The sequence below is a fragment of the Alligator sinensis genome, unplaced genomic scaffold (genome assembly GCF_000455745.1).
Source record: "Alligator sinensis unplaced genomic scaffold, ASM45574v1 scaffold71_2, whole genome shotgun sequence".
Classification (NCBI taxonomy): domain Eukaryota; kingdom Metazoa; phylum Chordata; order Crocodylia; family Alligatoridae; genus Alligator; species Alligator sinensis.
The window spans coordinates 67,479-95,078 of NW_005842632.1; the positions used below are offsets into that span (position 1 = coordinate 67,479).

At 42.1% G+C, this 27,600-nt stretch overlaps 1 protein-coding gene across 1 annotated transcript in view; it reads left to right on the top strand.

Annotated features, from left to right (window-relative positions):
* The window catches only part of SLCO5A1 (solute carrier organic anion transporter family member 5A1), a gene marked incomplete at its 5' end in the record, with an annotated part of 107,711 nt that overhangs the window by 67,436 nt on the left and 12,675 nt on the right, over nucleotides 1-27,600 (top strand). The window contains 5 exons of the mRNA XM_014524582.2: nucleotides 4,222-4,386; nucleotides 10,600-10,798; nucleotides 21,200-21,359; nucleotides 24,108-24,349; nucleotides 26,288-26,352. Coding sequence (XP_014380068.1) covers nucleotides 4,222-4,386; nucleotides 10,600-10,798; nucleotides 21,200-21,359; nucleotides 24,108-24,349; nucleotides 26,288-26,352 — 831 coding nt within the window. The remainder of the gene's footprint in view (nucleotides 1-4,221; nucleotides 4,387-10,599; nucleotides 10,799-21,199; nucleotides 21,360-24,107; nucleotides 24,350-26,287; nucleotides 26,353-27,600) is intronic.

The window sequence follows — 27,600 nt, forward strand, 5'->3', positions numbered from 1 at the left end:
CAAGGGAGAGCAGGCACAGGCAGTCCTGCATGGGCTCCGAGCAGCTGCAGCACAGGGTGCTGGCCACGGGGAGGGGGAGTGGCTGCTTGCCCCGCGCACTGAGCACCAGTTCGTTCCCCAGAAGCTGCTGCTCAGTGTGGAGGAAAGCAGCCCTCCCACAGGGCTGCCTGTGCCTGCTCTCCGTTGCCACCGCTGCCCCGCAGGGTGATGGTGACGGGGTGGAGAGGCAGGACAGCTCCACATGGGTTGTGAGTGGCTGCAGCACAGGGTGCCGGCCACAGGGAGCGGGGGGGGGGGGGGCTTTTCCCTTACGTTGGGCACCAGCTTGTTCCCTGAAGGAGAGCATGGGGCACGCGGGGTCAGGGCTGCGCGCTGGTTTCTGCCTATACTGTGGGGCTGGGGTTTGGGCACTGGGAGGCAAATGGTGCACAAGAGCCAGAGGCAGCTAGGGGGAGTGCGGGGCCTGCGCCGATGTCCCAGGGCCCGTGTTGGTGTCCCGGGGCCAGCGTTCGTGGGGGCTCAAAGCAGGGCGGCAGGAGCGCAGGGTCCTGGCCAGCAGGGGCTCTATGGAGTTTGGTCAACTTCCCCCTTTTTCTGCTGGTGCAGCCTAGCCTGGCTCCATAGATCCCTACCAGCCTGCGTCCTGCACTCCTACTGCCCCGCTCTGGGCCTTGCTGGCACTGGCCCCAGGATACTGACGCTGGCCCTGTGTTCCTACATGCCCCCCCCCCCCCCCGCCCCGGCCGCCGCTGCTTTCCTGGCCACCGGCTCCCGACTGCATGGCTGGACTGTGGGGCTCAGCAGGAGCTGGCCCAGCCTTGAGGACTGGGATGATTCCCGCAGTCCTCCTCTGCCTCCCTCCCCACCCTCCCTTTCTCCCCCCCCCACTTCTTACCTGAATTTCCCATGGTGGAGCAGCCAGAGCAACAGCAGGGGCTTCCAGCTGGGGGGGCGGAGCCAGGCGGGGCTTCCCTTGGGTCCTACTGCTCCTGTCTCCTGTCATCTTTGACAGGAGCCAGGGGCAGATAAATATTAATTTTCTAAATTTTGGGGGGCCCCGCGGGCCAGATAGAATGGCTTGATGGGCCGGATCCAGTCCGTGGGCCGTATTTTGCCCACCCCGGTCTAATTGGTCTATATTTTTGTATGGTGCCTCTCATAATGGGAACCAGTCTCAGAATTCAGATGCTACTGTATTGTGAATAAGTAATACTAATAGAAAATTTACTTCAAAACTCCATTTTCTTAATGGAATATTATGTACTATTCAACTCTTTGGCTGCTATTTAAGTGTAGTAAGGCCTGTTCTGAGAATGCATATGAGATCTAGTTGTAGTGAGATGATTTAAATTATTGTTTGATATATATGAAAACGTGGCAGAATCGTACTGTAAAATGTAATGTTACATTTTAATTTATTTGTTCAGAGTAAAAGTATTTGATATAATAAAGTGTGACCTAAACTGATGTTGGGTTATTTTCATTCCACATATATTGGGGACTAGGTTACTACTCTTCCCTGGAACACAAGAAATTACAAATTTAATCTCAAATACTGTCTCCAGTTTTTTTCTAGCAGTGGAAGTGTAATTTTGGAGGACAGTATTCTGATGCTTAAAGGTCGGATTTCAGTACTCCTGTGAAATTATCTACTGGATGCTTCAAATAATTGACAGTTGTTTTCATAAACAAAGTACAAGAAAAAGAAAAAGTAAATGATTTAGTACCTGTAGTTTTTAAAGCTCACTTTACTGCACTGGATTTTCCACTCTGGTAGAAGATGATTTTATGGAGGGATATTTGCCAGCCACAGCTTCTTCCTTCCTATGCTTTGCCTGGATAGATAATAGACATTCACCAGGCCTTGATTTAGAGTTTTCTGTGCTTATGACTGCAGCAGTTGTGGACTGCTTAAATTTAAAATCACCAGCTACTTGGACTGAAATCCAGTTACCAGTAAAATCAGCCCTGGCTTTCCGATTTAGCTTCCCCCGTCTCCTTTGTTCTTGCAGCAATCACAGCCCACTCTTTTAAGGGGAGGGTACAGCTGGTGGTTTTAAACTACTAGTGATTTTAATGTCTCTTCACTAGTCTAGGACTTTGAGGTCAGGTGGGCATCTTGATTGATCCTCAACCTGTTCTAAAGAAAGCTCCTCTCCCTGCCCTGCAGCATCTGTTTTCTTCAACAGCCATGCTTGTGGGTGCAGGCTGTTGCAAGGACATCTGAGCAGCTTTTAAAAATTTGGCTCCATTTGGGCTCTAGTTGACCTTGATTCACCTCCTACCTTTATTTTTAAACTAAATAGTGGGCAGTGTACCAGTATTTAATTGCATCTGTATCGTTTTTGTTCTGAATTTGTAATATGACTGTCACAGGATTTTAACAATGCTTCTTTTTCCTACTTACCACTTTCCATAATTTAGTTTAGGTATTTAACAATGTAATTTTGGCATTGTCATAACACTTTAATCTCTTCTCTGTGTTTTTGTACTGACATCATATCATCCTCATGCCCAAATGTCACCTTGTTTCTTTTTGGTTTATCATTTCAGTATCATAACTTTTCAGTAACTTTTGCTACAGGCCTAACCATATGGTTGTTTTAAAACAGCAGCTATTCAAAATAAGAAGGGTTCTGTAGAATTTGTGTGTTCTTTCTCTCTCCATATTTTAGATTTTAAAATTTAATAATTTTTTTTTCTTTTTAGAGCCAACAGGAAAACATTTGAAACTAGATCAAAAGGATAATTCCTTCTGTCTGTAATTCATTTGGTGGAATTTTACAGGACCAGCAGAGATTAAAACTGGAAGCAGACCAATATATATGCTCCTTTGCAGCCTGACCAGCTTTGACTGGCTTATTTTACTCAGACAAATAACCCCAATGAACTCAGAAGAACAAGGAGAGTAGGATTTCCCCATAACACACTAACACAGACAGTATACCCATTCAAGAATTCAGCAGCTTCCTATAAACCAACTGTATAAAAGTTACTTTAAACTCTGTCAAAGTCAATGGGAAACTTTTCAAAGAATTTAAGCAGCTTTGTATCCAACCTTTAAAATATCCTTCCTCTCCATTCTCCCCAGAAAACAAATCACTTATCCATGCCATACTTAATCTTCTACCTTGGCTATTTCAATCTCCTCTGCTTTTCCTAGAGAGAAAAGCTACATTAGTGGAAGTAAAGTTAGTTATAGACTCAGCATTGTAGAAAAATCTCCAAAGGAAAAAAGTATTAAAAAAAGCAAACAAATAAAAATAAAATGTCTGAAAATTATATGCATTTAGTCTGGGGGAAAAATGGATGAATGTATTAATCTTAATTAGATGGTTATCACATGATTTCACTTGAGTACTGAGTTAAAAGTTTTTCAGATGCCTAAACTATGTATATCTATACCACGGTGCATTTAGCTTTATTTCAAGTTTATCACAATTCTGAATTTTTGGGTTAGCAATGATTGTTTCTGGAATTATTTCTATATTTATGAATTGTTTTGCCTTTTAAAGCACTGTGCTGTATTCTCTTTTTTTTTTTTTTAAATCCTTGTCTGAGCATTCTTGCCCAAATGCTGTATTTTATAAACTTTGTAAATTATATTCCACTTTTTTTTTGTATTACTGACAGAGCTTACTAACTACAAAATCATATTGGTTACATTTTCAGATTATGATATTATCACCAGTGTATCTGAAGCACAATAATTTAAGCAATAGGTTGTTGGTAGAGCAATACAGAATATGGACTTTTCGATCATGCAGAGTGCAAAAAAGTTGTTGATACAGAAATATAACCTGAATATTATCCTCAAGGTAACTTAAAAAAATCAAAATATTTATATCATCGGAAATGAAAGAGTCATCAAAGAAATTTTGAAGCAACTACAATTGTGACCCTGTTTTTGGCTGTTTCAAGATTGCTTTCAAGGCCCTGCTTTTGTAATTAGAGCCCCGTGCTTTTGCAGAGCAGCATTAGAACCCCAGAGGGGATACATTAAGAAAGCAGTAGAACAAAGGAAAATATTTCCAGTCACAAACCTGCTTGCTTTCTCTCTCTCGCTCTCTCTCCTTTTTTTCTTATTTATTTAGCCAATATGGCCAAATGCTAACAAACCATTATTTAGAGTTCCATGTCCAAGAAAATCAATTTGTTTTGTTTTGTTTTGTTTTCCATTCATTATTTATAACATTCATTTGTCATTTTTGTCATTTTTAGAGCTTCCAAGAGCAGCTGTCAGGATCTTAAGCAACATGACATTCCTTTTTGTGAGTTTGTCATACACAGCTGAGAGTGCCATTGTTACTGCTTTTATTACCTTCATTCCCAAGTTCATCGAGTCACAGTTTGGCATCCCAGCTTCTAATGCCAGCATCTACACTGGTAAGGCATTGCCATTAGTGCAACATTGAAAGGATTATGGTTCTTTGACCAACGAAACAAAATCAGTAGAGAACATAACCCTGAAACTGGTTTTAAAATTATAATCCTACCAGCTAAATAATATTTGGCTTTATGTTTTCATTTAGAAATTTGAGCAGTTTCTTGCTGTTTTGCTTTGCTTGTTTTATGGAACATGAATGTATTTTTATTGTTACAGTTTTGTTTTGTATTTACTGTTTCTCTAAAGTATGTTAAAGAAAAACTTGGCATGCTGCCACATTCATAGCTTTGAAGGTCTTTATAAACTTAAAAAAATTAACATCATAACTATTATTATGCTTTTCCGAAACCTTTAAAATATCCTTCCCTTCCATTCTCTCCAGTGACAGAATCGCTTATCAGCGCTCTACTACTTCATCTTCCAGCTTGACTATTGCAATATCTCCCATTCATTTTTAAACACAAGCCTGGCACAATACAGCATATTTGAAATGCTGCTGCCAAAATTCACTCACCTCTTCAATTCTGTAACCAGTGTTTGTGGGTGTCCACTTTGTGTGATGCTTCACTCCCTCACCATTGCAGTGTGCGCACAGTTTAGACTTTTGTCCTTTTGTTATGTGGCTAGTGGCATGTTACTTTTCCAGTACCATTCTTATTACCATTCGCTTACATTCCCAGGTAGTCCTAATAATTTTACTGGGTGTCTTCAAGGCTGAAAGAAGCTGCATATATAGAATAATTTGTACATCTGGGGCCTTTGGCCTAGTTTCTGTTTCACCTCTGATACACTATAGTGGATGTTATTTGGCTTCTGGGCACTGCAGGAAATACATATGAAACTCCTATGACAGCTGGCTTCCTTGTGTTCTGTTTTGGCTTGAAAAGATTAACACAACTATTTTTGGCCTAATGTGCCTACTCTGAGGTAACCCAGGATGGCCATGTAGACATCCAGCTTTCTACCTAAGCTGGGTTGTGGTCCAGTTCTGTCTGTGTGGCACATAAATTTAGTCTCAGTTCCTGATTCCTTATGTGGAGGAAAACCACACTGAATTAATGTTTGGTTAGAGGGAGCCCTGGGTCCTTGCCTTAAATGCTGTTTATGAATTTTGTTCAATGATTATTTAATGTAAAATGATTTCGGGATTTAGAACATTGGGAGCATAACCCATGCTCTACCAGTCCCAGGAAAGTGTCCTCCATACTGGACTACAGTCAAGATTTCTCGTACTTGGTGTCTTTTGTAGCCTAACTCCTGTATTCCTTTCCTTTCCGTTGCCCTGTTTCCAAAGAGAGAACGGGAGAATGATCTTAGCTAGCCTGCATTCTGGAGATTAGAACAAATCCCTTGAGCATGATTAGGACCTAGACCCTAGATCTCTCACTTCCTGGAAAAATGCCGTAGTCAAAGGGAGTGGTTATACTGAATTCAGTCAGTGCTACCACCTGTTAGCTAGATGTTTTGCTCCTTGCTGAGTTGTGTTGACCTAAATCACAACATTATAGAAGCACATAAGGGTGCCCAGTTAGGAAAGAATGAGACAGAGCTCTCCACATGGTGGAGTTGGATTCCAAAGAAGTGGAGTTAGACATTTTTTAAATTAAAAACAGTTGTTTGTTTTCAGTCATCTAAGGAGATTGCAGTTAAAACTTAAACAACACTAGCAAATAAATAAAATAAAATAAAAGGAAGGTTAAGCTGAAAAGTTTTAGCTCCAAGGATAAGATGGTTTAGTTAATTAGAAAACATGGAAGGAAGGTTTATTTGTAAATTATTTTGCGATCTAAAGTATTGCATGTTGCGTGCTAAAGCTCACACACTATATTCTACTATTCTTGAAAATAGTTAAATGCTATATATTGGCTCTTTCATTCTAAAAAAGGTGCAGTGTACATATCAGATGCTATTGATTTTTAAAGCCTTTGTTACTTCCTTAGGAAATGTTGCCCTGTTTGCAAATCTTGCAGGTTTATGTAATCAGACTATTAGTAGCTGTTAAGATCATTTTTTGTCTTTGCTGGAAAGTTTCAAGAGCCACACACAGTATTCTGACTACAACAAAAAAAGACAGAGCCTGAAAATTGCTGACTGAAAACTGATCTTGCCTTGGAACATTATATACAGCAGTACGTTTGGCACACACAAATTCCTGTATGCCAAACCATTGTTATAAAATGAAGCTATGTGCAATTCAGCAGCTGATTATCACATCTCAGTTTTGTTCCTTCATATGACTTTGAAAATGAAAAATGAATATCTTTATTAGCTGTTCGTGCTTTACTTTGCCTTGGGAGCACCTCTGGAAGAGCCATTGTAGTAATAGCTATGTTGTTTAAATCAATTGTTACTTTCAATTTCATATATGCTTAGGGCTGTCTTTACATGTTATATTTATGCCACAATTAACACATTAATTGAGGCATAAATGAAAGAGTGCTACATGTGCACCCAATTTTAAAGCACCATAAAATGGAAGACCAGCCATAATAATATTCTACATTATTCTGTTATTCTACACAGTCTGTTTCTGTGGCTGGTTTGTAAAGTCAGACTGAATGTGGAGCAGGTCCAGGCCAGGTCTGATTTTTGGCTCCAGCCAAGGACTACACCAAAGTCTTGAAACAGCCCCCGTGTTCAAGGCCAAGGTCTTGAAATAGCCTGGAACCAAAACCGACAATCAGTTGATTGTCAATAGGTTTATGATGGTAGATAGGTAGGTTGAAAGTAGTTTGACACAATTGGCTTGCTTATGTAGCTACTAACAGGGGATGCCATGTGAAGGTCTGTATCCTGTCCCCCAACGATAAAGCAGTTGGGTGGCTTTGCCACAATATTGATGTGCAGAAGGAGAAATGAAGTATACAAGAGAAGAAGTTGATTGTAAGCTGAGCCCTGGACTGCACTGGTCAATTTGAAACTCCATTATGATCCCTAGGCAGAGTTTCCAATTGCCTGATTATCAGCCCTGACCCTGGACTTGCAGGCACTTGACTTTCATCTTGTTGGTGCAGGGAGATACTTTTGTAGTGCTCCTTTTGAGGTTGGTCAATCAGTACAGGCACTGAGGGAGAATGCGGGGGGTGGGGGAAGCATAGAGGGCAGTATAGGTATGCTTCTGCATCACTAGGAGCAACCTATGCCTCCTCCCCTCCAGGTGAGAAGCTACCTTGCTGAGCCATGATCGTGATCTTGAGCTCCCCCTGCACTGGCAAGTAGAAACGGCACATTTGGGATCTGATCCCCAATCCCAAAATTGTGCCTCCTGCCCTGAACAAGTGGCATGTTAGAAGATTTTTTATTCCATGGGAAGCATGGAAGAAGCAGCCCTTGTGCTGCAGTTTGCAGTTGTAGGTCTTGAATGATTGGGGATGAAAACTAAAAGTGGGATTTCATCCTCACCTCTTCTGTTCTTGTCCTAGACCAAGAAGTCTTCAGACTAGCATGGTTACAAAAACTGACTATTATAACAAAGAGCAGAGTCACTAACACAGCATCTACCCAGCTAATATTATTTGCTTTATTCTGACAAGGTGCTTAACAACCAAAGAAACAGACAAAAAACTCTGCTGCTTGAAGAATGGCTAATCCAAGAAGGAGGCTTCAAAAGCATAGGGAAGCAGGAAGGAACTAAAAATGAAGTTAGATGAAGGGAGATTTATTGACTTAAAAAAATAGGTCATGAGGAGGAAGGGAGGGAACTAAAGGAGTGAAGGGAGAATATAGGAAGTAGAGAAGGAGAATGAAATAGTGAGTTTTTGCAGAAAATCAAAAGCTACTAAAATGGACACTACACAGAACTAGGTCCTTAGCTGGTGTGAACTGACATATCGGAGGATATGTCCCATAGAATTCGGAACCTAAATAGCTAACACTGTATCCTTAAATAGGATAAAATGTTATCCTATTTACCCCCCGCCCCCCGATGAGTTTCTAGATGGCCACAAGATCATCTCTCAGCCTTCTCTTGTGGAGGCTGAAGAGATTTAGGTCCCTCAATCGGCACCCAAAACTGGATGCAGTACTCCAGCATGCGGCCTGACCTCCTTAGACTTGTTTGTGATGCACTTACTTATGCAAGAAAGAGTGCAGTTAGCTTTACTTATTACTTCATCACATTGGCGACTCGTGTTTATTTTGGAGTCGACCACAACTTGGAGATCCCTTTCCGCAATTGTGCTACTTAGAATGGTACCTCCCAGGCTATAGGTGTGTTGATGATTCTTCCTCCCTAAGTGCAACACATGGCACTTATCTTTGTTAAACTGCATCCTATTCTGTTCCGCCCACTTCCCCAACCTGTCCAAATCTGCCTGGATTCACTCCCTGCCCTCTAGTTTGTGTACCTCACCCTACAGTTTGGCATTGTCTGCAAACTTGGACAGGGCGCTTTCTACTCCCTCATCCAAGTCACTAATGAAGATAATGAACAGTGCCGGTCCCAGGACAGAGCCTTGGGGGCCTCCGCTGCCTACATTTCTCCAGGAAGAAACTGACCCATCCACCACTACTCTCTGGGTGTGTCCCATAAGCCAATTTTCCACCCACTGGACTGTAATAATCTACATTGCAACTGTTTAGTTTATTTATAAGAATTGGGTATGACACTGTGTAAAAGGCCTTTTTAAAATCTAAGTAAATAACATCTACCTCTATTACTTCATCCAAGCATTTTGTGACCCGGTCGTAAAAAGAAACCAGGTTAGTCAGGCACGATCTGTCTGCTATGAATCCATGCTGGTTGCCCCTTAGCATTATTTTACCCGCTGGTCCCCCACAAATGTGATCCTTAACAATTTTCTCAAAGGTCTTGCCAAGGATAGAGGTGACGCTAACCGACCTATAGTTACCTGGTTCCTCATTCCTCCCTTTCTTGAATATAGGGACCACATTGGCCCTTTTCCAGTCCTCTGGGACCTGTTCTGAGTGCCATGAGTGCTCAAACAGTGGTTCTACTATGACTCCAGCTAATTCCCTAAGTACCCTAGGATGAAGATCATCAGGGCCTGTTGACTTAAATACATCCAAACCCTTCCAAGTGCCCCTTTACTAGGTCAGCGCTAACAGTTGGTGGGTTGGTATCTATCTTGTGCTTACCTAAAGTCCCACTGGGATGCATGCTTGTATCCGTGTCCAGGAACACAGGTGCAAAGGAATCATTTGGGAGCTCCGCTTGGCCATCTTATCTGTTACCAGCTGTTATGATTGCAGCTGTATTTCAAAAGTCTTTTCAACTCTTGCATGTCCTATTAAAAGTAAATCAGTGAAGCCTAACCTAACTTTATAGCCCTACCATCTGGATTCGACTGCCTAAAATATCTGAAGTTCACGCTTGTTGCTAAATTAGCCCAACCATCACTTAAAGATTTACATATCAGTAAAGCACAACGGGTAGTGAGAGCCAAGAGAAACTTTGGTAGCACATGAACTTTGTAGACTTTAGCGGCTCCACAAGGCACTGGGGAAGAGGGCTACCATCTCGCCCATTGCCACATTACCCTTTTGTGGTTGTAGCAGTGAACTGGTATGGATCTCATCCATAAGTATGTCAAAACTTAGTGTGTTTTAGAAGCAAGTTGAGTCTCTTAACCGGCTGAATTCTTAAGAACCCAGATTCTGATATTCTTACTCATATTTAATCTTATTTTACTGTGCAAAAGTCCTTTTAAATCAATGTGACTACTCAAAAAGTAAGGTGCTGTTCAATGTGAGTAAAATTATTAGGATCCAGATGAATTCTACAAACACAAAAATGTACCGAGTGGTCAGAAAAAAAGACTCACTGTGGCAGTTATAGGTAGGTAGATTTAGTACTACCTTCTTGTATACTTCATTGGAACTAATTCTGGGAGTAAGAAGATCAGATTTAGCCCCACATTTGGATTTCTTCTTCAGACTATCATTAATGACACCAGACCAATTTGCATTACCTCTCCCATTCTAAAATAAATATAGAGCAGTATTTCTACTTGCATAATACAATAGTTCTGTTATGGTGTTTCTGTTGATGGGAGTATCATAAGGAGGCTTTTATTAATCCTTTGACATCACCCTAGAGCTCTGAGAATTCGGACTCAGTTTGCCAGTAGGAAGGTATACAATGGAGTCCATAGTGTAGGATTTGTAGTAATCTCAGTAGTGAGTGAAACAATATTTCTTTTCGATTTCCACAGTTCCTATTTTAATCTTACACTTCACTTTCCTCTTGGCAGGTGTGATTATTGTCCCAAGTGCTGGTGTTGGTATTGTCCTAGGTGGCTACATTATCAAAAAACTCAAACTTGGTGCAAGAGAGTCTGCAAAGTTGGCTATGATCTGCAGTGGTGTGTCTTTGCTGTGCTTTTCAACGCTCTTCATTGTTGGATGTGAAAGCATTAATCTAGGGGGCATAAATATACCTTACACAACAGGGTAAGTGTTTTTACATTGATGAAAAATCCAGCATTCTTTAAAAACCTGGGAGGTATTTAGAAATTTTTGGAGGTCCTCAAGAGTCCATTCATCAAGCAGGAATTCACTGAGTTTGTCAGATAAACTTATGCTTTTCTGATGTGGCCAAAATGCCTTTATTTTTAGCTAATTTACAGTGGAAAGCCTGTATCATAACTCATTGTTGTACAGGTGGGGGTCACCAGGCCACCTCAGACCTTTATTCTCTTGTTGGGGCTTCAGCCTTCCTGGTTTCTATCCCTCTACTCTGGCTGGTTCTGGCTTTTGGGCCTCAGCCCCAAGCTCTGCCCCTGTCTGGGCTCTGGGGCCCTGCAGCCCCTACGCTCTGCCCTTCCTTGGGCTCTGGGCACTCTAACTATGCCATGAGCCTGCCCCTAGCAGGGCTGAAGGCAATCATGTACCCCTGATGGGACCTCCAAAAACCACCCCTTACAGTCCCATCCAAGCCACAGCACAATGTAAAAAGCCCTCTGGCTACAATAACAAATGATCCCCCATGCTGGGTCTCAACATTAACAGTCACTTCCAGTCTGAACTACCAGTCTGTCTCCCATACTGGGCCCCACTTCCCTATAGGCTGTAGGCATCTAGTTTGCAGGTCTCAGGGCCTGTCTTTTTTAGGCCCCCTGTAACAGAGCTCCTTCCCCTGAAGCTTGCGCACTGGCTACCCTGGCCCGGGCCCTAGCTTATATTTCATTCAGGCCCTGTCCCCTTCTCATCATGCGACTCCCCTGTCAGCTGACTTGACTACACCTTTAACCCCCAATCTGCTGGTTGCCTGTGCTGCAAAGACCCTGTCCTTAAAGGGGCCTCACCACTTCTCAGTAACAGGGCAAAGGTTCCCTGTTACAAATTATAATAGACTTCTCAGCCCACTGGAGCACTTTAAGGATTAATGGCTGAGACCATAAATAATTTGGTCATGTAAGTCTAAATGAATAAATAGAACTATAGAACAGAGGAAATAAACTTAAGTTGAATGAACAGATTTTGGTTGTTTGAGACTGCAACTGTGAAATATGTTGCAACTCACTGAGCAGTGAGAATAGCAGTTCAGGGCTGAATCCTGCAAAGTACTGGGAAAACATAATCCCTAGTGAATCCAGTGGAAACTAAAGGACCCAGCACTTTGCTGGTATACTCATCACTCCCACCCCTCGCCCCCCCAGGCTATAATACTTCCTAGGTTGAGATTCATGAATTCCTTTAAAAGATTAAGTTTTGCTACATGCTAGTGAGGAAGAGAGTAGTAGGAAGCACATGAACTGCAGGACTTGCTATCCTTAGGGAACCATTAACATACTTAGAAGACATTTTTCTTTTTTGCTATAAAAAACCATGAGGGGCAGGTAGTGTTCTCAAGAAGAAATGGAGTTTTCCATGAACAGACTTCACTCTTTTACTCAAAAAGGGAGATGCGAGAGGGCACCATCCCACCCTATGTGGGACCTCACAGGGAAAATTATGTTAAGAACTTGATATCAGATGGGAGTTAGCTCTACCATGAGGTGATTCAGCTTGAACACAGGCCCTCATTGCTCAGCCTTCTGTACAAAAAAAAGCCATCAAGTTTCACAAATATTAAATTGTCTTAGTGGAAGATAATCAAAAGGAGCAGCAAAGGACCTGCTACCTGATGCCTTTTCTTGTCCGTTCAGCATTCCAGGACAGGAGAGAGCCAAGGTAGATTCCCAGTGGTGCTAACCAGCAATGAGAGATCCTTTAGTCTAATTACATCTCATATTTTCCTGATGTTTATCAAAGGAAATAAAACAGATTGATTTTGGTTATTTCTATTTTTTTGATCCAGTTACAGCTACTGTGGGTTAATTGAAAGCTGTAGTTGGTTCAATAGATTTTGGGGCAGTCAAAACAAAAAATCACATCCTTCCCTCCCAAACTTCAAGTTTTGTTCTGTTGGCGTTATGTTACCCCACCCAGCCAATCAACCCTCTTACATTAAATGCAATGACTAAGTAGATCAAAATAACTACAAAAATAAATCAGGCTGGTGCAGTGAGAAGGTTCCTTGTTTGCCAGCTACATAAAAATCACGTCATTCTTAGCTTCTGCCTCTATTCCAGCTGCAACTGACTGCAAAATGACAGTCTTTTGAACTGTTACACTGTGTATTGTAAACCTTAAAGATGCAGTACTTAAGCACAATATTCTCCCTCTTTTCCCTTGTTTTGGCCATTTCAAAAGAGCCTTTGGCAGCCTGACTATGGGAAAATCACAGCATGCAGGGAAGCAGCATTAATATGACATTCCTCTGTTCAGGCACTCTACTTCCAAGCCCAACATTTAATTCCAAAACTCTTATTTTGACAGCATTTTAAATATGGAATACAGTCTTTTCATTATTTTAAGGTGAAGACTAGGTGTACCAAGATAGAGACATAAAAGTCATCTCTTTTTTTTTTAGTGTATCTTTCCCCAGTCAGTTTTTACATCGTAGACTTTTTTTGACTGCGCAGTCATTGGGGGCGAAAATGTTTTTTGGTGTTTGGAAAGACCGTAGTACATCCTGTGTGCTACTGTAATCTATATAAATAGTAATAAAATAATGCACAAATCCATTTGTTGTTTGGGTGTTGCCAAAATACAGTAAAGCAACTAATGCTTTTATCTGTAGCTTACTTCCTTAATCTCGTAGGGAATCCAGTTCATGATTACGTATCCCTTAATACATGGAAAATAACAACAGGTCCCACAGCTCTAAAAACTCCACATTCCATATCTTTTTCTCTCTTTCTTATTCCTCCCACCCTTTATGCACCCGCTACAGAATAATAGTTGGTGAGAGAGAAAAACAAAAATTAAAATGACAGTCATAAAAAAGATTCCATGTTATCCTTGTTCCTGTCTAAAAGTTCATCTCCTTACTGGTTAAGCCTGTATTATGTCAGCCGAAATGTGGAATAATTTTCTTGACAATGCTGTTTATCAAATGGAATTCTGGGTTTTGTGCCTGGTGCATACATTCATCAAATTTGCAGTTGCTCCTTTTAATGAGGGAGGATGGGAATAGCAGGGCAACCCCCCACTTTCTGTTCAGATGGGGCCTCCAATCTGTGGAGTAGGTGGGGAGCAGAGGAGGCTGCTCCTTTGCTTGGCTCCCAGTTCCCCTTTGCCCTCAACTGGGCCGGGAGGGTGGCAAGGAGAAGCCAGTGGGAACCAGAAACCAGGTTTGAGGACGGCCTCCCCAAGCCCTATTCTCAGTCCCTGGGCTTTGGGAAAGAAGCAGAGAGCAATGACTGCTGCTCTCCTCCCCTCCCAGACCAGTCTGGGAAGACAGGGGATCAGTCCCTGGCTCATTCCCCAAACTGGGCAGTCTCTAGTTTGGAGAAGAATCAGGGAGGAGCTGTTGCTGCTCCCTTTCCATCCCAGACCACACCAAGGCTAAGTACAGACATTCAGGAGGTTAAATTGGGTTCAAAATGTCCACCCAATTGAAACTTACCTCATTTCAGTGCTGACTTTACACTTTCAGACCCAGTCTCAGTGACCGGCAGTCAGTCTAAACCTGTAGCAGAATAGAATTTCCATATGCACAAACTGGTTTAAAATGGCAGAGCCCAGTTTAAGATAAACCTGGATCTGTGTAGCATCAGACTAATTTGATTTAGGTCAAACTGGTGCGTAGAACTTCTGTACACTTTCCCTGTGCAGACCCGAGGCTGGGAAAAACCCAGCCATTGGCCGGCCCCAGCCCCAGGGTTGCTTTTTTCATTTCCCTCTTCCCCTGCACTGGTCTGTTTTTTGCCCCCTGGCCTCTTGTTCCCCCACAAGCCAGCACTCTTAACCCCCATCCCACAAGCTGCTCCGGGTGCAGCTGCTTTTATCAGCATTCACTGCTGCCAAAGTTGAGAAAGTAAGTCCCAGTGGGGGGAGGGGCAGGAGGGATGGGGGTATAATTTCACGGGGGGGAACTCCCACCTCACCCATGGGTCACGTCTGCCCCCTATCCCACTAGTGGGTTGCGCCAGCCCCCCCAGCCTGTGGGTTGTGCCTGCTCCCCCACTCCACCTGCAAGTCACACTTGGTCCCTCCACCTTTTGTGGCTCATGCCTGCCCCCATGCTACCCATGGGTTGCACCTGCCCCTCCATCCCCCAGCGGACCCCCTCTAGCCTGCTGGACCCCTAACCCCCCTGGCTAGGCCTCCCATCCTGACTTACCTGCTGTGGGGCAGTCATTTTGAATTGATTTAACCTTCCCCTAATGCTCCCAAATGTCTGTACCTGGCTCAGGAGGAAAGTGTACAAGCATTAATTCTTGCAAGAGAAACTCTTATAGAGATTTTCCAGGTTGTCACCTGGAATTCAGCATGGCACTTCTCCTGGTAGAAATGTAATTCTTGTTGTATGTGGCCAAAGACACAGGTATGAGTATTGTACACATGTTATTTTACAAACCAGTGGATTGGACAGAGCTAGCTAGTGTTGCTTCTGGGGGTTACACACACCAATTAAAATGGGAGAGATAGAGGGACAGAATTTCTTTATGCAGCCAAATGTAGTGGTGTCAAGAGGAATAAAAATAAAACCTGGTAGGGCAGCTAGTTTGAGTACAAGAAATGAGTACATGAATAATTGTGATTTTTGCCTCATTTTAAACTGTGATGATAAATCAAGAGTAAAATATTGCAGCAGTGTACCCAGTTGATAAATGTCACATTATGGCAAGCATGCCGATGTACAAGTCAAAGTGCCAAACTGATCCCCATAGCTTGTTTTCAAAAGAAAAGTATGCATAACATGAAACTTTGTCTTATTGGACAGTGTCTGCTCCATTTCCTGTAAAATATTAAATGACAAGAAGTAGAATCAAAATAGGCCAGGAGACTGAACCTATTCTGTGGAGTGGAGGGCTACTTTGTAGAGTTTGTTCCATGGGACATTCCCTTCCAATGACCCTAATACAGACTTTGTGCCTAGCTCTCTAATATTTCTGTGAAACCTGTAGCATATAATTACACAGAAAAAATAAGGTCTTTGTGCTTGTCAGTATTTCAGATTAATTTGAAAGATCAAAAAATTGAAAATGTTCCCCGGAAGACAAAACTATGAAAAATCAGTGTCATAATGTTTTGGATTGTTTTCTGGGCTGGTGGCTTTCTGGGGATTTGGGCAATCCTGGCAATTAGTCATCTTGAAGAACAGACAGACAGTAATTGTGAACTCAGAGGAATTAGGTGCTCAGTAACCCATGCCTGACTTGTGTGACCCTACTTGTGGCTATAGCCCCTAGTTTGGGAAATGTTGGTAGCATTGGTACTTTATACATTTAGATACTTAAATACTTTAAGGATAAATATTTTTCTTGAATTATTATCATATTTCCCCTACCACCATCCTCACTGGAATTAGGTCACTGAGAGTCATCTCTTTTAAGTAAGATTTTTGGAACTTCAGTATGTGTGGAGTCTGGTTTGAATTGTGAATAATGGCTCATTTCAGTTCTGATTTTACCAAACTGGTGAAGAAGTAATTGTTTCTCTGTGTAAGTACATTTTCAACATAGCTTCCTGCTTTTTTTTTATCTAATATGATATAAATAAGAGAAGACTCTGCTGATAGTGGGAAAGGCAACAAAACCAATCCCCCCAGATATTTAATTTTATATTCAAGTTTTGGCTTATTTCTAAAAATGTACATTTATTTTTCTTTCTGACAGTAGAAATAAAATGCTGAGAAACACCTTTGGTTGACATCTAAGTAAACCATAAACTGTGAATATTAAAATATTTCAATGAATTTGTGAGGCTAAAAATCTGCAGTCACTAGTTATGAATATATTTTTAATCTTTACTCTGTAACACTAGATTGCCTTCATATAGCAAGGAAAGATGTTTAACAAAAGCAAACAGTCATTTATTAAAAAAATGTGGAGTTATTAAGCAGCTGGCAGACTTCCAGGTGCAACAGAAAGCATGGTGACAAGCACATATATGGGCAGAAGATCCAACAGAGCAATTACCTAGTTTATTTAAGTGTGGGAGCTGGGTGCAGAAAAACACAATACCTTTCATATCGTTTATGTGCTTTTTGCATTGCAGATATGGAGGTAGTAACTCCCTAGAAATAGACTGCAATTGCATTAGGACAGTGGTGCTTAATTTGGTGCTTAATGGCCACACAGGCTGGGTGAGTGGTATAGGACCAGTCCGTGTGCCAGATACCTCATATGGGGCCAGTCCGCAGCCTGATCTAGGATGAGATTGAGGCACAGGGTTGGTCCACAAGTGTAGTGTGGCATGCCATACCTTGTACAGCCTGACCCTGCACACTGGCCTGACTCTGTGTGCTGTGTCATCTGGCCTACAGGGCTCTCCACAGGTCTGGAAATTTGGCAATAGAAGACCTGCAATTAATAATTTGCCACTGCGCCCCCACTGCCACATTTTCAGACCTGTGGGGAGACCCATGGGCCAAAGGTTGAGCACCACTGAATTAGGACATGCAGACTAGTGATCCAGGATCTCTGGGCTAATGTCAAAAAAAGCATGGGATCAAAACTTCTCTTCAGCTGTTGCCTGTCTCATGTCATCTAATCAAATACACCAGTCAAAAAAATGCATCGCATCTACCCAAAGAACCTTTCCTGCCCAGTCATCTAAAGGATATATTTACATTGCAGTGTAGTGTAGAGCTTATTTTGAATAAGCTGGCTAGCTCATCAACCTGGAGTACCACATAGGCTAATTTTACTCTGTTGAGATGTAGGACAAACAAACTTGTCTGGGTATCTCTATGTAGGCAGAGGTATAGGTTGTAGCTGTGTTGGTCTAAGGACATAGGTAGACAAGATTTGGGTAAATCCAATATCTTTTATTAGACCCACTCAGATAATTGGAAAAATTATTCTTTGCAAGCTTTAGGGTACAAACACCCTTCATCAGGCTGAGGAAGTCTCTGTATGTACGCTACACTTCAGTGTACATATCCTGAGTTTCTGCCAGTAAAGTTCTCTAGGCACCCCTTTGTCTGCCTCTGATCATGAGTAGGCATGTCTACACGTGCCTCTTTAAGTGGGCTTAGCCTAAAATTGCCGTTTTTAAGGAACATTAAAGGCACGTGTCTACACGTGCGCATCCTTAATGTGCCTTAAAAATGGCAATTTAAAGCCACGCGAGCCTAAATTTGATAGCTAAGTTAGCTAAGTTTAGGCACAAATAGCTAAGTCGCATTAGTGCATGTGTAGCCAAGCTACATTAACGTGGTGTGTGTCAATGGAATGACACCGCGTTAATGCACATTAATGCATCTGCACATGTGCTAATGTGACTTAGCTATTCATGCCTAAATTTAACGCACCTTAATGTACATTAGCACATCCACGTGTAGATGTGTGCCTACATCACCTTAATGGGCCCTAACCAAAGGCGCATTTAATTTAGGCACATGTAAATACACGTGCAGACTCTCCCAGTAAGTACAAGCACCCTAGCTTTGTCAGGGCTGAGCAGTTCATTGACTAGGTGACCTCTAATTCCCATTTTGCCAGCACAGGGTCTAAAATTCTTCGAAGTCATAGAAAAATAGGGTTGGAAGGAAACTCCAGATGCCATCTAGTTCAGCCCCCTCCTAAGGCAGGATGATCTATACCCAAACGGTCCTATACAAATCCATTATCTAACATATTAGTAAAACTACAGTCAACCTTAACACACCCACAGGACATAATACCCTGACCTGTCACAGGTAAATCAGGACCATGGCAGCCTGTTGTTGAAAGGTTCTTAAATTACACTTGAGAGATCCAAGGAAGATTCCCTCCCCTCCCTCCAACTTCAGAGGAAATCACGCCCCACCCCCCATAGGCTATACCATGGAGTAAATTCCTTACTTACCCCAAATATGGCAATTGGTCTGACCCTGAATAGGGGGCAAGACCATTTAGCTAGGAATTTCTGGGTCTCAGTTGCAGCAGGAGCACTGGCACACCTGTCAAAATCCCCAGCCTTGGCTGCAGCTAACACATAAGGGTTCTGAGGAAGGTGGAAAAAACCAGACAGACCTGATGTATGTAGCAGCAGGAGGGGAAAATAATTCCTACCAAGACCCATGTGGAAGCCAGCAAAGCCCAGAAGGATGGGAAATACCCATAACAGAACATACGTATGGCTACTGCTAGATCATCCCTAACCAATGCTTATCCAACCTCTTCTTGAACGTCTCTAGTGATGGAGATTCCACGACTTCCCTGGGCAGTCTGTTGCACCCCCTCACTGTTCTAATAGTGCAGAAGATATTTCCTGGTGTCCAGTCTAAACCTACTTTGCTGCAACTTCAAGCTAACTTCTTGACCTGGTTCCTTCCCAACTCATTGAAAAGAATGAGTCTTGGTCCCACTCCTCAGCACAGCCTACTACTGAGATTTGGCAGCTCCCTGATCAACCTGCTATCTTTTGTGGCTCCTACTCATTGGCAGCTACCTCTGGCCCTGCATAGTACAGAGAGAACGTAGATGCCTATTTTAGGATTCCTTAAGGTTAGAAACAAATTCAATGTGTGGATCTTGCCTACTGTCCTTATAGCCTAGAGTCAGTGCATCCCACATTCTAAAAGTAAGTGGATTCCACATGCCTCATAAAAAGTGGGTCAAGGTAAGTGACACACGTTGCCAAAGGATATCCTAGGAGAAGCAGTATTTGTGAAGCGAGGTTTTATCTTTTATTGGATCAACTTGTTTAGTTAGGAAAAAGAGGAAGCAAATTTTCAGGCTGGATTAGAATATCTAAATGATTCTAATAAGTAACAACAAAATAAAGGGAGACCAAGAATTATAGGTAGAGCCTAATTCTGTATTCACAAGTACTATCCTGCTGTGGAGTAAATTAATTTATTCCAGCCTAATTGGGGCACACGTGTAAATGCTGAGACATTTATTGTGCAGCTAGTCAGCTATGTAGTAAATGTCTCATGTAGACTTGCTGTAAGTAGAGCTATTAGAACACTATTTGCACTCTACTGGACGTGGGCATAAGTACAATACTTTTCCTTAGCTTCCATGAAAAAGTACTGGCTTGGCTTAAGCACCCAACTCCAGTTGCGGGCTCCCAAATGAGAAGCCCAAGTGTAAGAAGCTACCTTTTAGAAATAGGACTTAAGTTCTGTTCTTCTTGGCTGCATTTTCTACTGGCTGTCTTAAGCAAATGCCTACATAACATGTTGGCTTCAGTGGATCTCGTACTGACTGCCTAAGTGCCTAACTGAGGGCTGATTGATATTTCTATTAGATGAAAGTGCACCTAAGAATTATCCACCTCAGTGCTCACATGAGTGTCTTTTGTGACTGATCTCAAAAAGCCTATAATCTGTAAAACAAATTATATATGAACAAACCCCCCTTAGGGAAATTTACTTATTTCACTGGCATAAAGTTTCACATAGTTGTCAGTATTGCAGAGCCAAATGAAATTTCCAGATAAAACATCTGGAATCACGTAAAACAATAAACCTATTTTTTTTTTTAAGATCGCTCTTCTAATTACATTAATTTAGCAATATGAAACAGGGTGTAAAGCCCAGAAAGTTCATAGAAACAGATGTAACTATAATCTGCTCTATTGAAAGCCTGTCACCATTGTCAATTATCTATTGAAATGAGAAATGAGATATTTTTAATGGAGTCAATTACAGTTGTTAGCTAGAATTTAGAAATTATTTCTATTTGTATTTATTTTTCATAAACCCTTATGCAAAGTTAACAAGCAAAGTTAACGTACCCTAGTGCTGCTGTTCATGTCACTTTAAACAATCAAGTTTGAGCTTCTGTGGTAGATAAAAGAGGAAATTACTGGCAAGATGTACCTAAGATATATATGGAGTTCACTCCCCTTCTCCCCCCCAGCCCAAAATAGACAGTCTGTTGACCGTCCAGGAGCACCACATGACTATTTCATTTAGCATGTTTTGGGACTGGCTTAGGAAATTGAGTTTGAGGGTTTTTATGGAAATAGGATAGGATGGTAGATTAGAATTTGCATAGTGTAGTGGGATCTGGTTTAGGATGGGGCTTCTGTGTTTTGCTGCAGTACAAATAAATAATAGTAAGCATCAGGCTTTGTGTCTACTGATTGTTATGTGGGGGAGAGGGAGAGATGCTTTATTTATTTATTTATTTATTTTTACCAAGGAGTAATGCTTTTGTTTTTCATTTTCAAATTAAACACAACACTGCCTAATACCAAGGATCATTATTCTTTGAGGTTGCTTTAATCCTTCTTTTAAAAATGCCTAAATCTTTCTTAGAGTAAAAATCTTTACTGTAATACAGAATATTTGAGTGGGTTGGTTTCTTGCCAGGCACTTAAGTGTGCATGCTGTTCCAGTATAATCTCTTTTTCTCCATTAAGTCCTACTCTAGCCATGGCCCACAGGAATCTGACTGGCAGCTGTAATGTTAACTGTGGATGTAAGATTCATGAATATAAACCTGTTTGTGGATCAGATGGAATAACATACTTTAATCCTTGTCTGGCTGGCTGCATCAATGGTGGAAATCAGAGCTCAGGGGTGAGTGCATCACAAACTTGTCCCAAATGTTGCAAGCCTACACTAGGGTCATAGATCAGCAGATCCTGGCAGGAGTTGGATGGATAGTGCCTCTTGAAGGCTCAGATCAGGTGTAGTGTCATAGAGAAGTAGGACTGGAAGGGACCTCCATAAGTCATCGAGTCCAACCCCGAATGGCATGCTTCCCTCTTCTTGGGTTCAGAGAAGGCCTGCCACAAGCAACCCTTATGCCTATATTTCCCCACAATTCAAGAGCTCAGAACATCAGCAGTCCAGCTTTCAAAAATCTGGGAATTTTGAGCATAAGCTAGTGCTGCACTAATGTATTCCAAATTAATCCTCCCTTTCAAAAAGTGATTTGAAAACCACCATGGGAACTTACATTTAACAGAATGCATTTATAGCATGGTCCTGGGGAGGCTGGGCTTGTAATACAAAGGTGCAGGATGGCTATGTGAATGGCTTGGGACCCTGCTAATAGGAAGATACAGGACTGGAAGGGACATCCTTGCATCACTGAGTACAGTTCCCTGCTGTAAGACTGCTCTCTCATATAATTTCCTTTCATAAATTTATTGAGCTCTTAAAGGAGATATTTTTTTGCCCCCATTATTCCTGCTTATTCTCTCTGATGGTTCTTCTCCTGCTTATTCCTCTGGTGGTTCTTCTTCTTTTAATATACAACCTAAATTTATTCATGAGTAATTTACACCTGTTTCTTCTTGTGCCAGTATGGTCCTACTGCTTAAGTGTTGCTTCCTCTCCAGTATTTAGTCCCTCTGGGTATTGTTACATGAGCTCTAGAGGTAGGATGGGAGGGCACTTTAATTAGAACAGCTCTAAAAGCTGCTCTAATTGAAGTACTGCACCGTCTTATGTACCAGTGTTCCTGCACTTCAAAATGGCATTGGGACGCTTGAATGAAAACTCATTCGACAAACTTTAATTCAAGTGCCCCTGCCACCATTTTGAAGTGCGGGGATGCTGATACATGAGACGCGGAGGCTGGCTGGAGCACGGTAATTATCATGCTCCAGCAGATTTGATCCGATGTGCTGTAATTACATCAGCTCTGGTATATTATAATTGAGTCCCTTCTCACACCGCCCCCCATAGCATGTGTAATTACAGTACATTGGAGCACATTGCAGCACTTCTACAGGCATCCTCAGTGTCTTGGAACAGAGCAGTTCTGCTGCTTCTCAGCTTCCATTCTGCTAAGCCCTTTTAGTCTTCCTCTCTTCCACACTACATTTCCCTGATCAGATCATCCCAGTAGCTCTTCTCTGCAGCCATTTAGGTTTAAAGTAATTTTTCTTGAACATGGGTGACCAGAGCTCTACGCTTCATTCAAGATGACTTCTTATCAGTGCTTTTTTACAATGACATTAATAATTCCTCATCTCCTTGAAATACCCACCTGATACAACCTAATCTTTCAATGTCCTGAACCTGTAGGAACCAAACACTTCTGGCCAGTGCCAAAGAAAGCACTGCATCTTGAAATTCATGAGTTTCCAAAGGGTTCATAGGAAAACAATGTAGTTTGTTTATAGTTGTAAACAAATGAGGCTGAAATTAATTTAGCATTATATATAGGGTATAATATTAGATTCAAAATTTCTATTAAAAATACTGTCTCTAAAGAATGGATGAGGAAGATGGGGAATATCATGAAACATAGATTTGATCAGGAAGTGATTTTGGCATCTAGAAAGCACATTAATTACACTTTGTGCTCTTGCCTTTGGGCCATCAGAGAAACAGGAGAACTAGCAATCCTACAATCATAATTTGTTAATTTTGATGGGATAATAGTAAGTATGAAGATCCAGATAACTCATTCACACAAAGAAGATTAGAGTGCTTTCTTTTATTTAAGCATTTTGGGGGATTGGGCACGTTTTTTGGAGCCAACTATTTTGACATGATTAAGCCAAGTAAAAAATGTGGCTGTCATTCAGGAACCAGGAGAAGCCATTACAGAAATAGTCCGGGTAGTCCTGGGCTGGCAGGAACATGTCAGTCACAGCTAGAAGAGACACGAGCAGTCCAGTCAGCACAGAAGCATGCTTAATGAGTATGGAACCTCAAGTGATCTGGCTTCTAAAGTCTCTACTTAAGTTTGGTGCATAATCACCCTTAAAAAAGGAATATCTGATGTAGCTGCCAGGGAGAGCGGGGAACTGGACTCAGCAACACACAAGTTTCTGGGTTCCAGGTGCAAATTGATTTTTCAAAGGCTTATCATTAGGCCATATTTGTACAAATTTTCAGAGAGACAGCATTTCCCTGGCACACAGGGCAATGCATATCAACTGCTAAAGTTCCTGGTAGTCCATTTAGTTTAAAGAGAAGGCTACAGGAATTTTAAAAATGAATGAAACAAGGCCTTTTCCTCAGAACTGACCAAACTATTTTGTTAGAAATTATAGAATGAAAAAAAAAAATCAGCCTGGGGCAGACATGCAGCAAATAAAATTTCACCCTAAATAGTTGAAGTTTGTCAAACTGTTCAGACCCTGTTTTCAGTTGCTTGTAATGGGAAGGGTTGGACAGCTTTAAAATTAAGCCATGTTCCTTGCCCTATCTTTACCTAGAAAAATAATGTTTCAAGTACAGGGCATGGCACTTTTTCATTGTAGAGGAGAAAACTGTCCTGCGCTAAGTGCAGTGCGTTATTGTGGTTGAAATTGTGAAAGTCTTGCAATATGAATATTTTATGGTTTTCCCATTTACTTTCCTCAGGTAAGAAATTATACAGAATGTGCCTGTGTTCAAAGCCGCCAAGTTATCACTCCACCAACAGTGGGACAGCGCAGTCAGCTCAGAGTGGTTATTGTCAAAACGTACCTGAATGAGAATGGCTATGCTGTTTCTGGGAAGTGTGATCGAACCTGCAATACACTTATCCCATTCCTAATATTTCTTTTCATAGTTACCCTTATAACGGCATGTGCCCAGCCATCAGCAATCATAGTGACACTCAGGTAAGAACTTAGCTTTTCTGTCTCTTTGTCCATCCATCCATTCATTTTGTGCCTTTAACCTTAGTGTATGTATCATTGCAGTGAAAATGCACTGCAACACTACAAAAATCAATGAAACTTTGCCAATTGCACTTGTTTAATATCTGATCCTTGTAATTATATTAAGCAATAGGAAAACACATTTTCTCAGAAAATAAATATCCAGTAGACATGGTGCAAAATAAATAACATTGGTACATTTAAGAAAATCTTATCTTCTCTAAATAATATTTGTATTTTCAGATCAGGATGTGAGAAAGAAATGGTAATGTTTTTCTAATCTGGATTTCAGCCCAGAAAGAGTTGTTTAAAATACCCTTTCATTTAAGTTTCACTGAACCATACTTCCTTGTTTTTTTTCCTCCTGGCCTTATATATCTATCTGGCTTGGCTACCCAAGGAGACAGCTGAAAAGGGTCAAGATAATGCCTAACCTCTGACCTGGTGGTTCACTATGTGGAAAAGCTGGAAGTGCTAGTTAAAACCATCCTCTGCTAAATTCCATGATGCACATCTATCCCATGTTTTGTCGGCACCCTAGTGGTTAAGGCACCCTTCCAGAAGGAGAAAGATGCAGCACTGTTACTCCCCACCACAAAAAGCTAGTAACCCAGTCATAGCATCACAGGCTAGACAGACTGCTAGGTTTAGCTAATAGGCAAATATTCTAGACAAAAGCAGAACAAATAGGCGTATGGCTCTCAGAGTTGGATGCTTCCATAGCAGAGAGGAATGAGCTCTTAATGCCAATATTGTTTGGAGATTTTGCAAAAGAAAGTCATTGAGAGAACTGCGTGAGCAGTAGGGAGCTGGGGGAGGAGGGTGGTAAGACTAGGCATCATCACAGAGTAAATCACCTGTTAGAAATTTGAATCAGTGGCAGTCCTCATTCCAGTATTTCTTCATGCTGGAGTGATCCCTTGGAATCTATGACCCAGAACCCCTAATGGAAAGGTGTTTATGCCTACATTTAGAGAGAGGAAAAGAATGCTGGCTGCTGTATTTACCCAAATTAAAGATTACTTTGAGTTTAAGACAACTCCCCAGAAATTAGAATCTGTCCATAGAAAACAACAAATGCATTATGCTTTTCCAGGTACAGAATCTAATTAGTGGAACGTTGTCTTAATTTTGTCCCACTCACTGCTGTGGCAGGGAAAGCAGTGATGGGGCTGGGGAGGGGGTGAAGGGCCTTGTGCTTGACTGTCTCTGAAGAATGGATGACTGCTGTTTCCCCCATCCCAGTGTCTACCCCTGCTGCTGCCTCTCCTCTGCCATGTGCCCATCGCCCCTCTATGCTTCTTGGCTTGGCTAACATGAGATAAGCGTCAGCTCTGTTATTAGGTGCACAAGCGCCACTTCATACTACAGAGTTAGTGAGTTGTATATCCAACCTGCTAGGGAGGCAGGCTGGCCAGATGCTTTTGCTAGCTGAGTTTCTGGCTGTTTTCATCCAGTAGTAGAGGCTTATCATATTAAATAAAAAAGGCTGATTACTGAACCTCTGTTACTCTCTCTCTGCTTCTGTGACCTCCCCCCACCTTCCCTTCCCTGTTCTGTGACCCTAAGGGAAAATCTTCCCATGTCCCGTCCCCTTGGAAGTCACCAGTGGAACAGATGAACTGTAGCATTTGGGTTATTGTGTGCAGCTTCACTGCTCGGAGCCCTGTGCACCCTGTGCTGTGTTCACTGCCCCTGGCAGAAATTCCAATTATGGAGGTTTTGCTGGATGGAGGACAGCATCCATTCATTTGTTAACTGACGCTTAGTGTTAACACGATTAGCAGATACAGAGTTGTTTGTCAGATGTTTATTACAGGTAGATGACCAGAAGAAAAATGCTAAAATGATTATGTGCTATGACTGTCTTTTTCAAAAAAATCTCTCTCTGCCTGCTAGGTCTGTGGAAGATAGTGAGCGGCCTTTTGCACTAGGAATGCAATTTGTTTTATTACGAACTCTTGGTAAGTTTTACAGTAAATAAGATCACTGATTGCTACCTGTACAGAAGCATTCATATAATCATAAAAAAGTAAGGCTGGAAGGGACTTCAGGAGGCTAACCAATCTATCCCATGCTCAAAGCAGGATCATCCCTCTCTGTACCTTCCCAGATAAGTTTGTTTAACCTGTTCTTAAAAACTTAAGGAACAACCCATTATACAACGCTACTGGGCATTGTACGCAAAACATCAAAAACAACCTTTAACTTGCCATAGATAAAGCCAGGGGAACAAGGGCATTATCAATGAAATATTTTGTTTGACCTTTTTGTATATTATTTACCGTAAGTTACATTTTGAAACAGATCATCCTTTTGTTGAGTCCACAGGGCCCTGTGCTGCTGCTGGGTGCTGCCAAAAAGAAGTGGCAGGTGCTGCTCCAAGATGCAGATGCTGGAGCTAAAGCGGTGGTTCCAGCAGCAGCGGTACCTGTCCATGTGCTGACTGATGACTGTGCACAGCTGCACAAAAAAACCCGTAAACAACCCAAGCCTGGTATGTGCATGGTCAGGCTGAGGAGGAGCGCCAGCTTCACACGCTCCCTGTGTTATGTGGCGAGCAGAAGAACTGTGCCACATTGCACCAGCAGAGGCAGGGGCAGAGGCAGGGATTGTACCCCCACTTGCTCATTGCTCAGCACACTGACAGGTACCGCTGCTGCTGGAACTGCCGTGCCAGCTTTAGCGTGTGTGCCTTGGAGAACAGCACCCACCACTACTTCTTGGTAGTGCTCAGTGGCAGCATGGGGCCCCCAGGGGTCAGTTTCAAGGCCCTCCTGACTAGTGCAAAGCCACTCTAGACTGATGCTGGGGAGGCAGGAACACAGGGACGGGGTTAGAGGTGGGGCTGGGGCTGGGCCAGTAACATCTAGGGGGACTGGAGGCTCCCATCCCTTCAGCTGGTGCTGTGCTGCCTGGCTTGGCTGTGCTGCTGCAGGTTGCAAACGTGTTCGCCCAGTGAGCTGTTAAGGTGCCTTAAGGTGTGTATGTGTAGACATGCACCTAAATTGCCTTAATGCGCCTTAGGCTAAGGTGCATGAAGTTTAGTGCATAAATTCATGTTTAGACATGCCCAATATGTCACATTTCCTAGGAAAGCATGAGCACTTAAATGGGGCCAAATACCCTGGTAGCAGCCTGCTGAAATTAAAGCATTTTTCTGTGGAAGAGAACTTTTCTTGGAAAGAACAATTTGAAAATAATAACTCTTT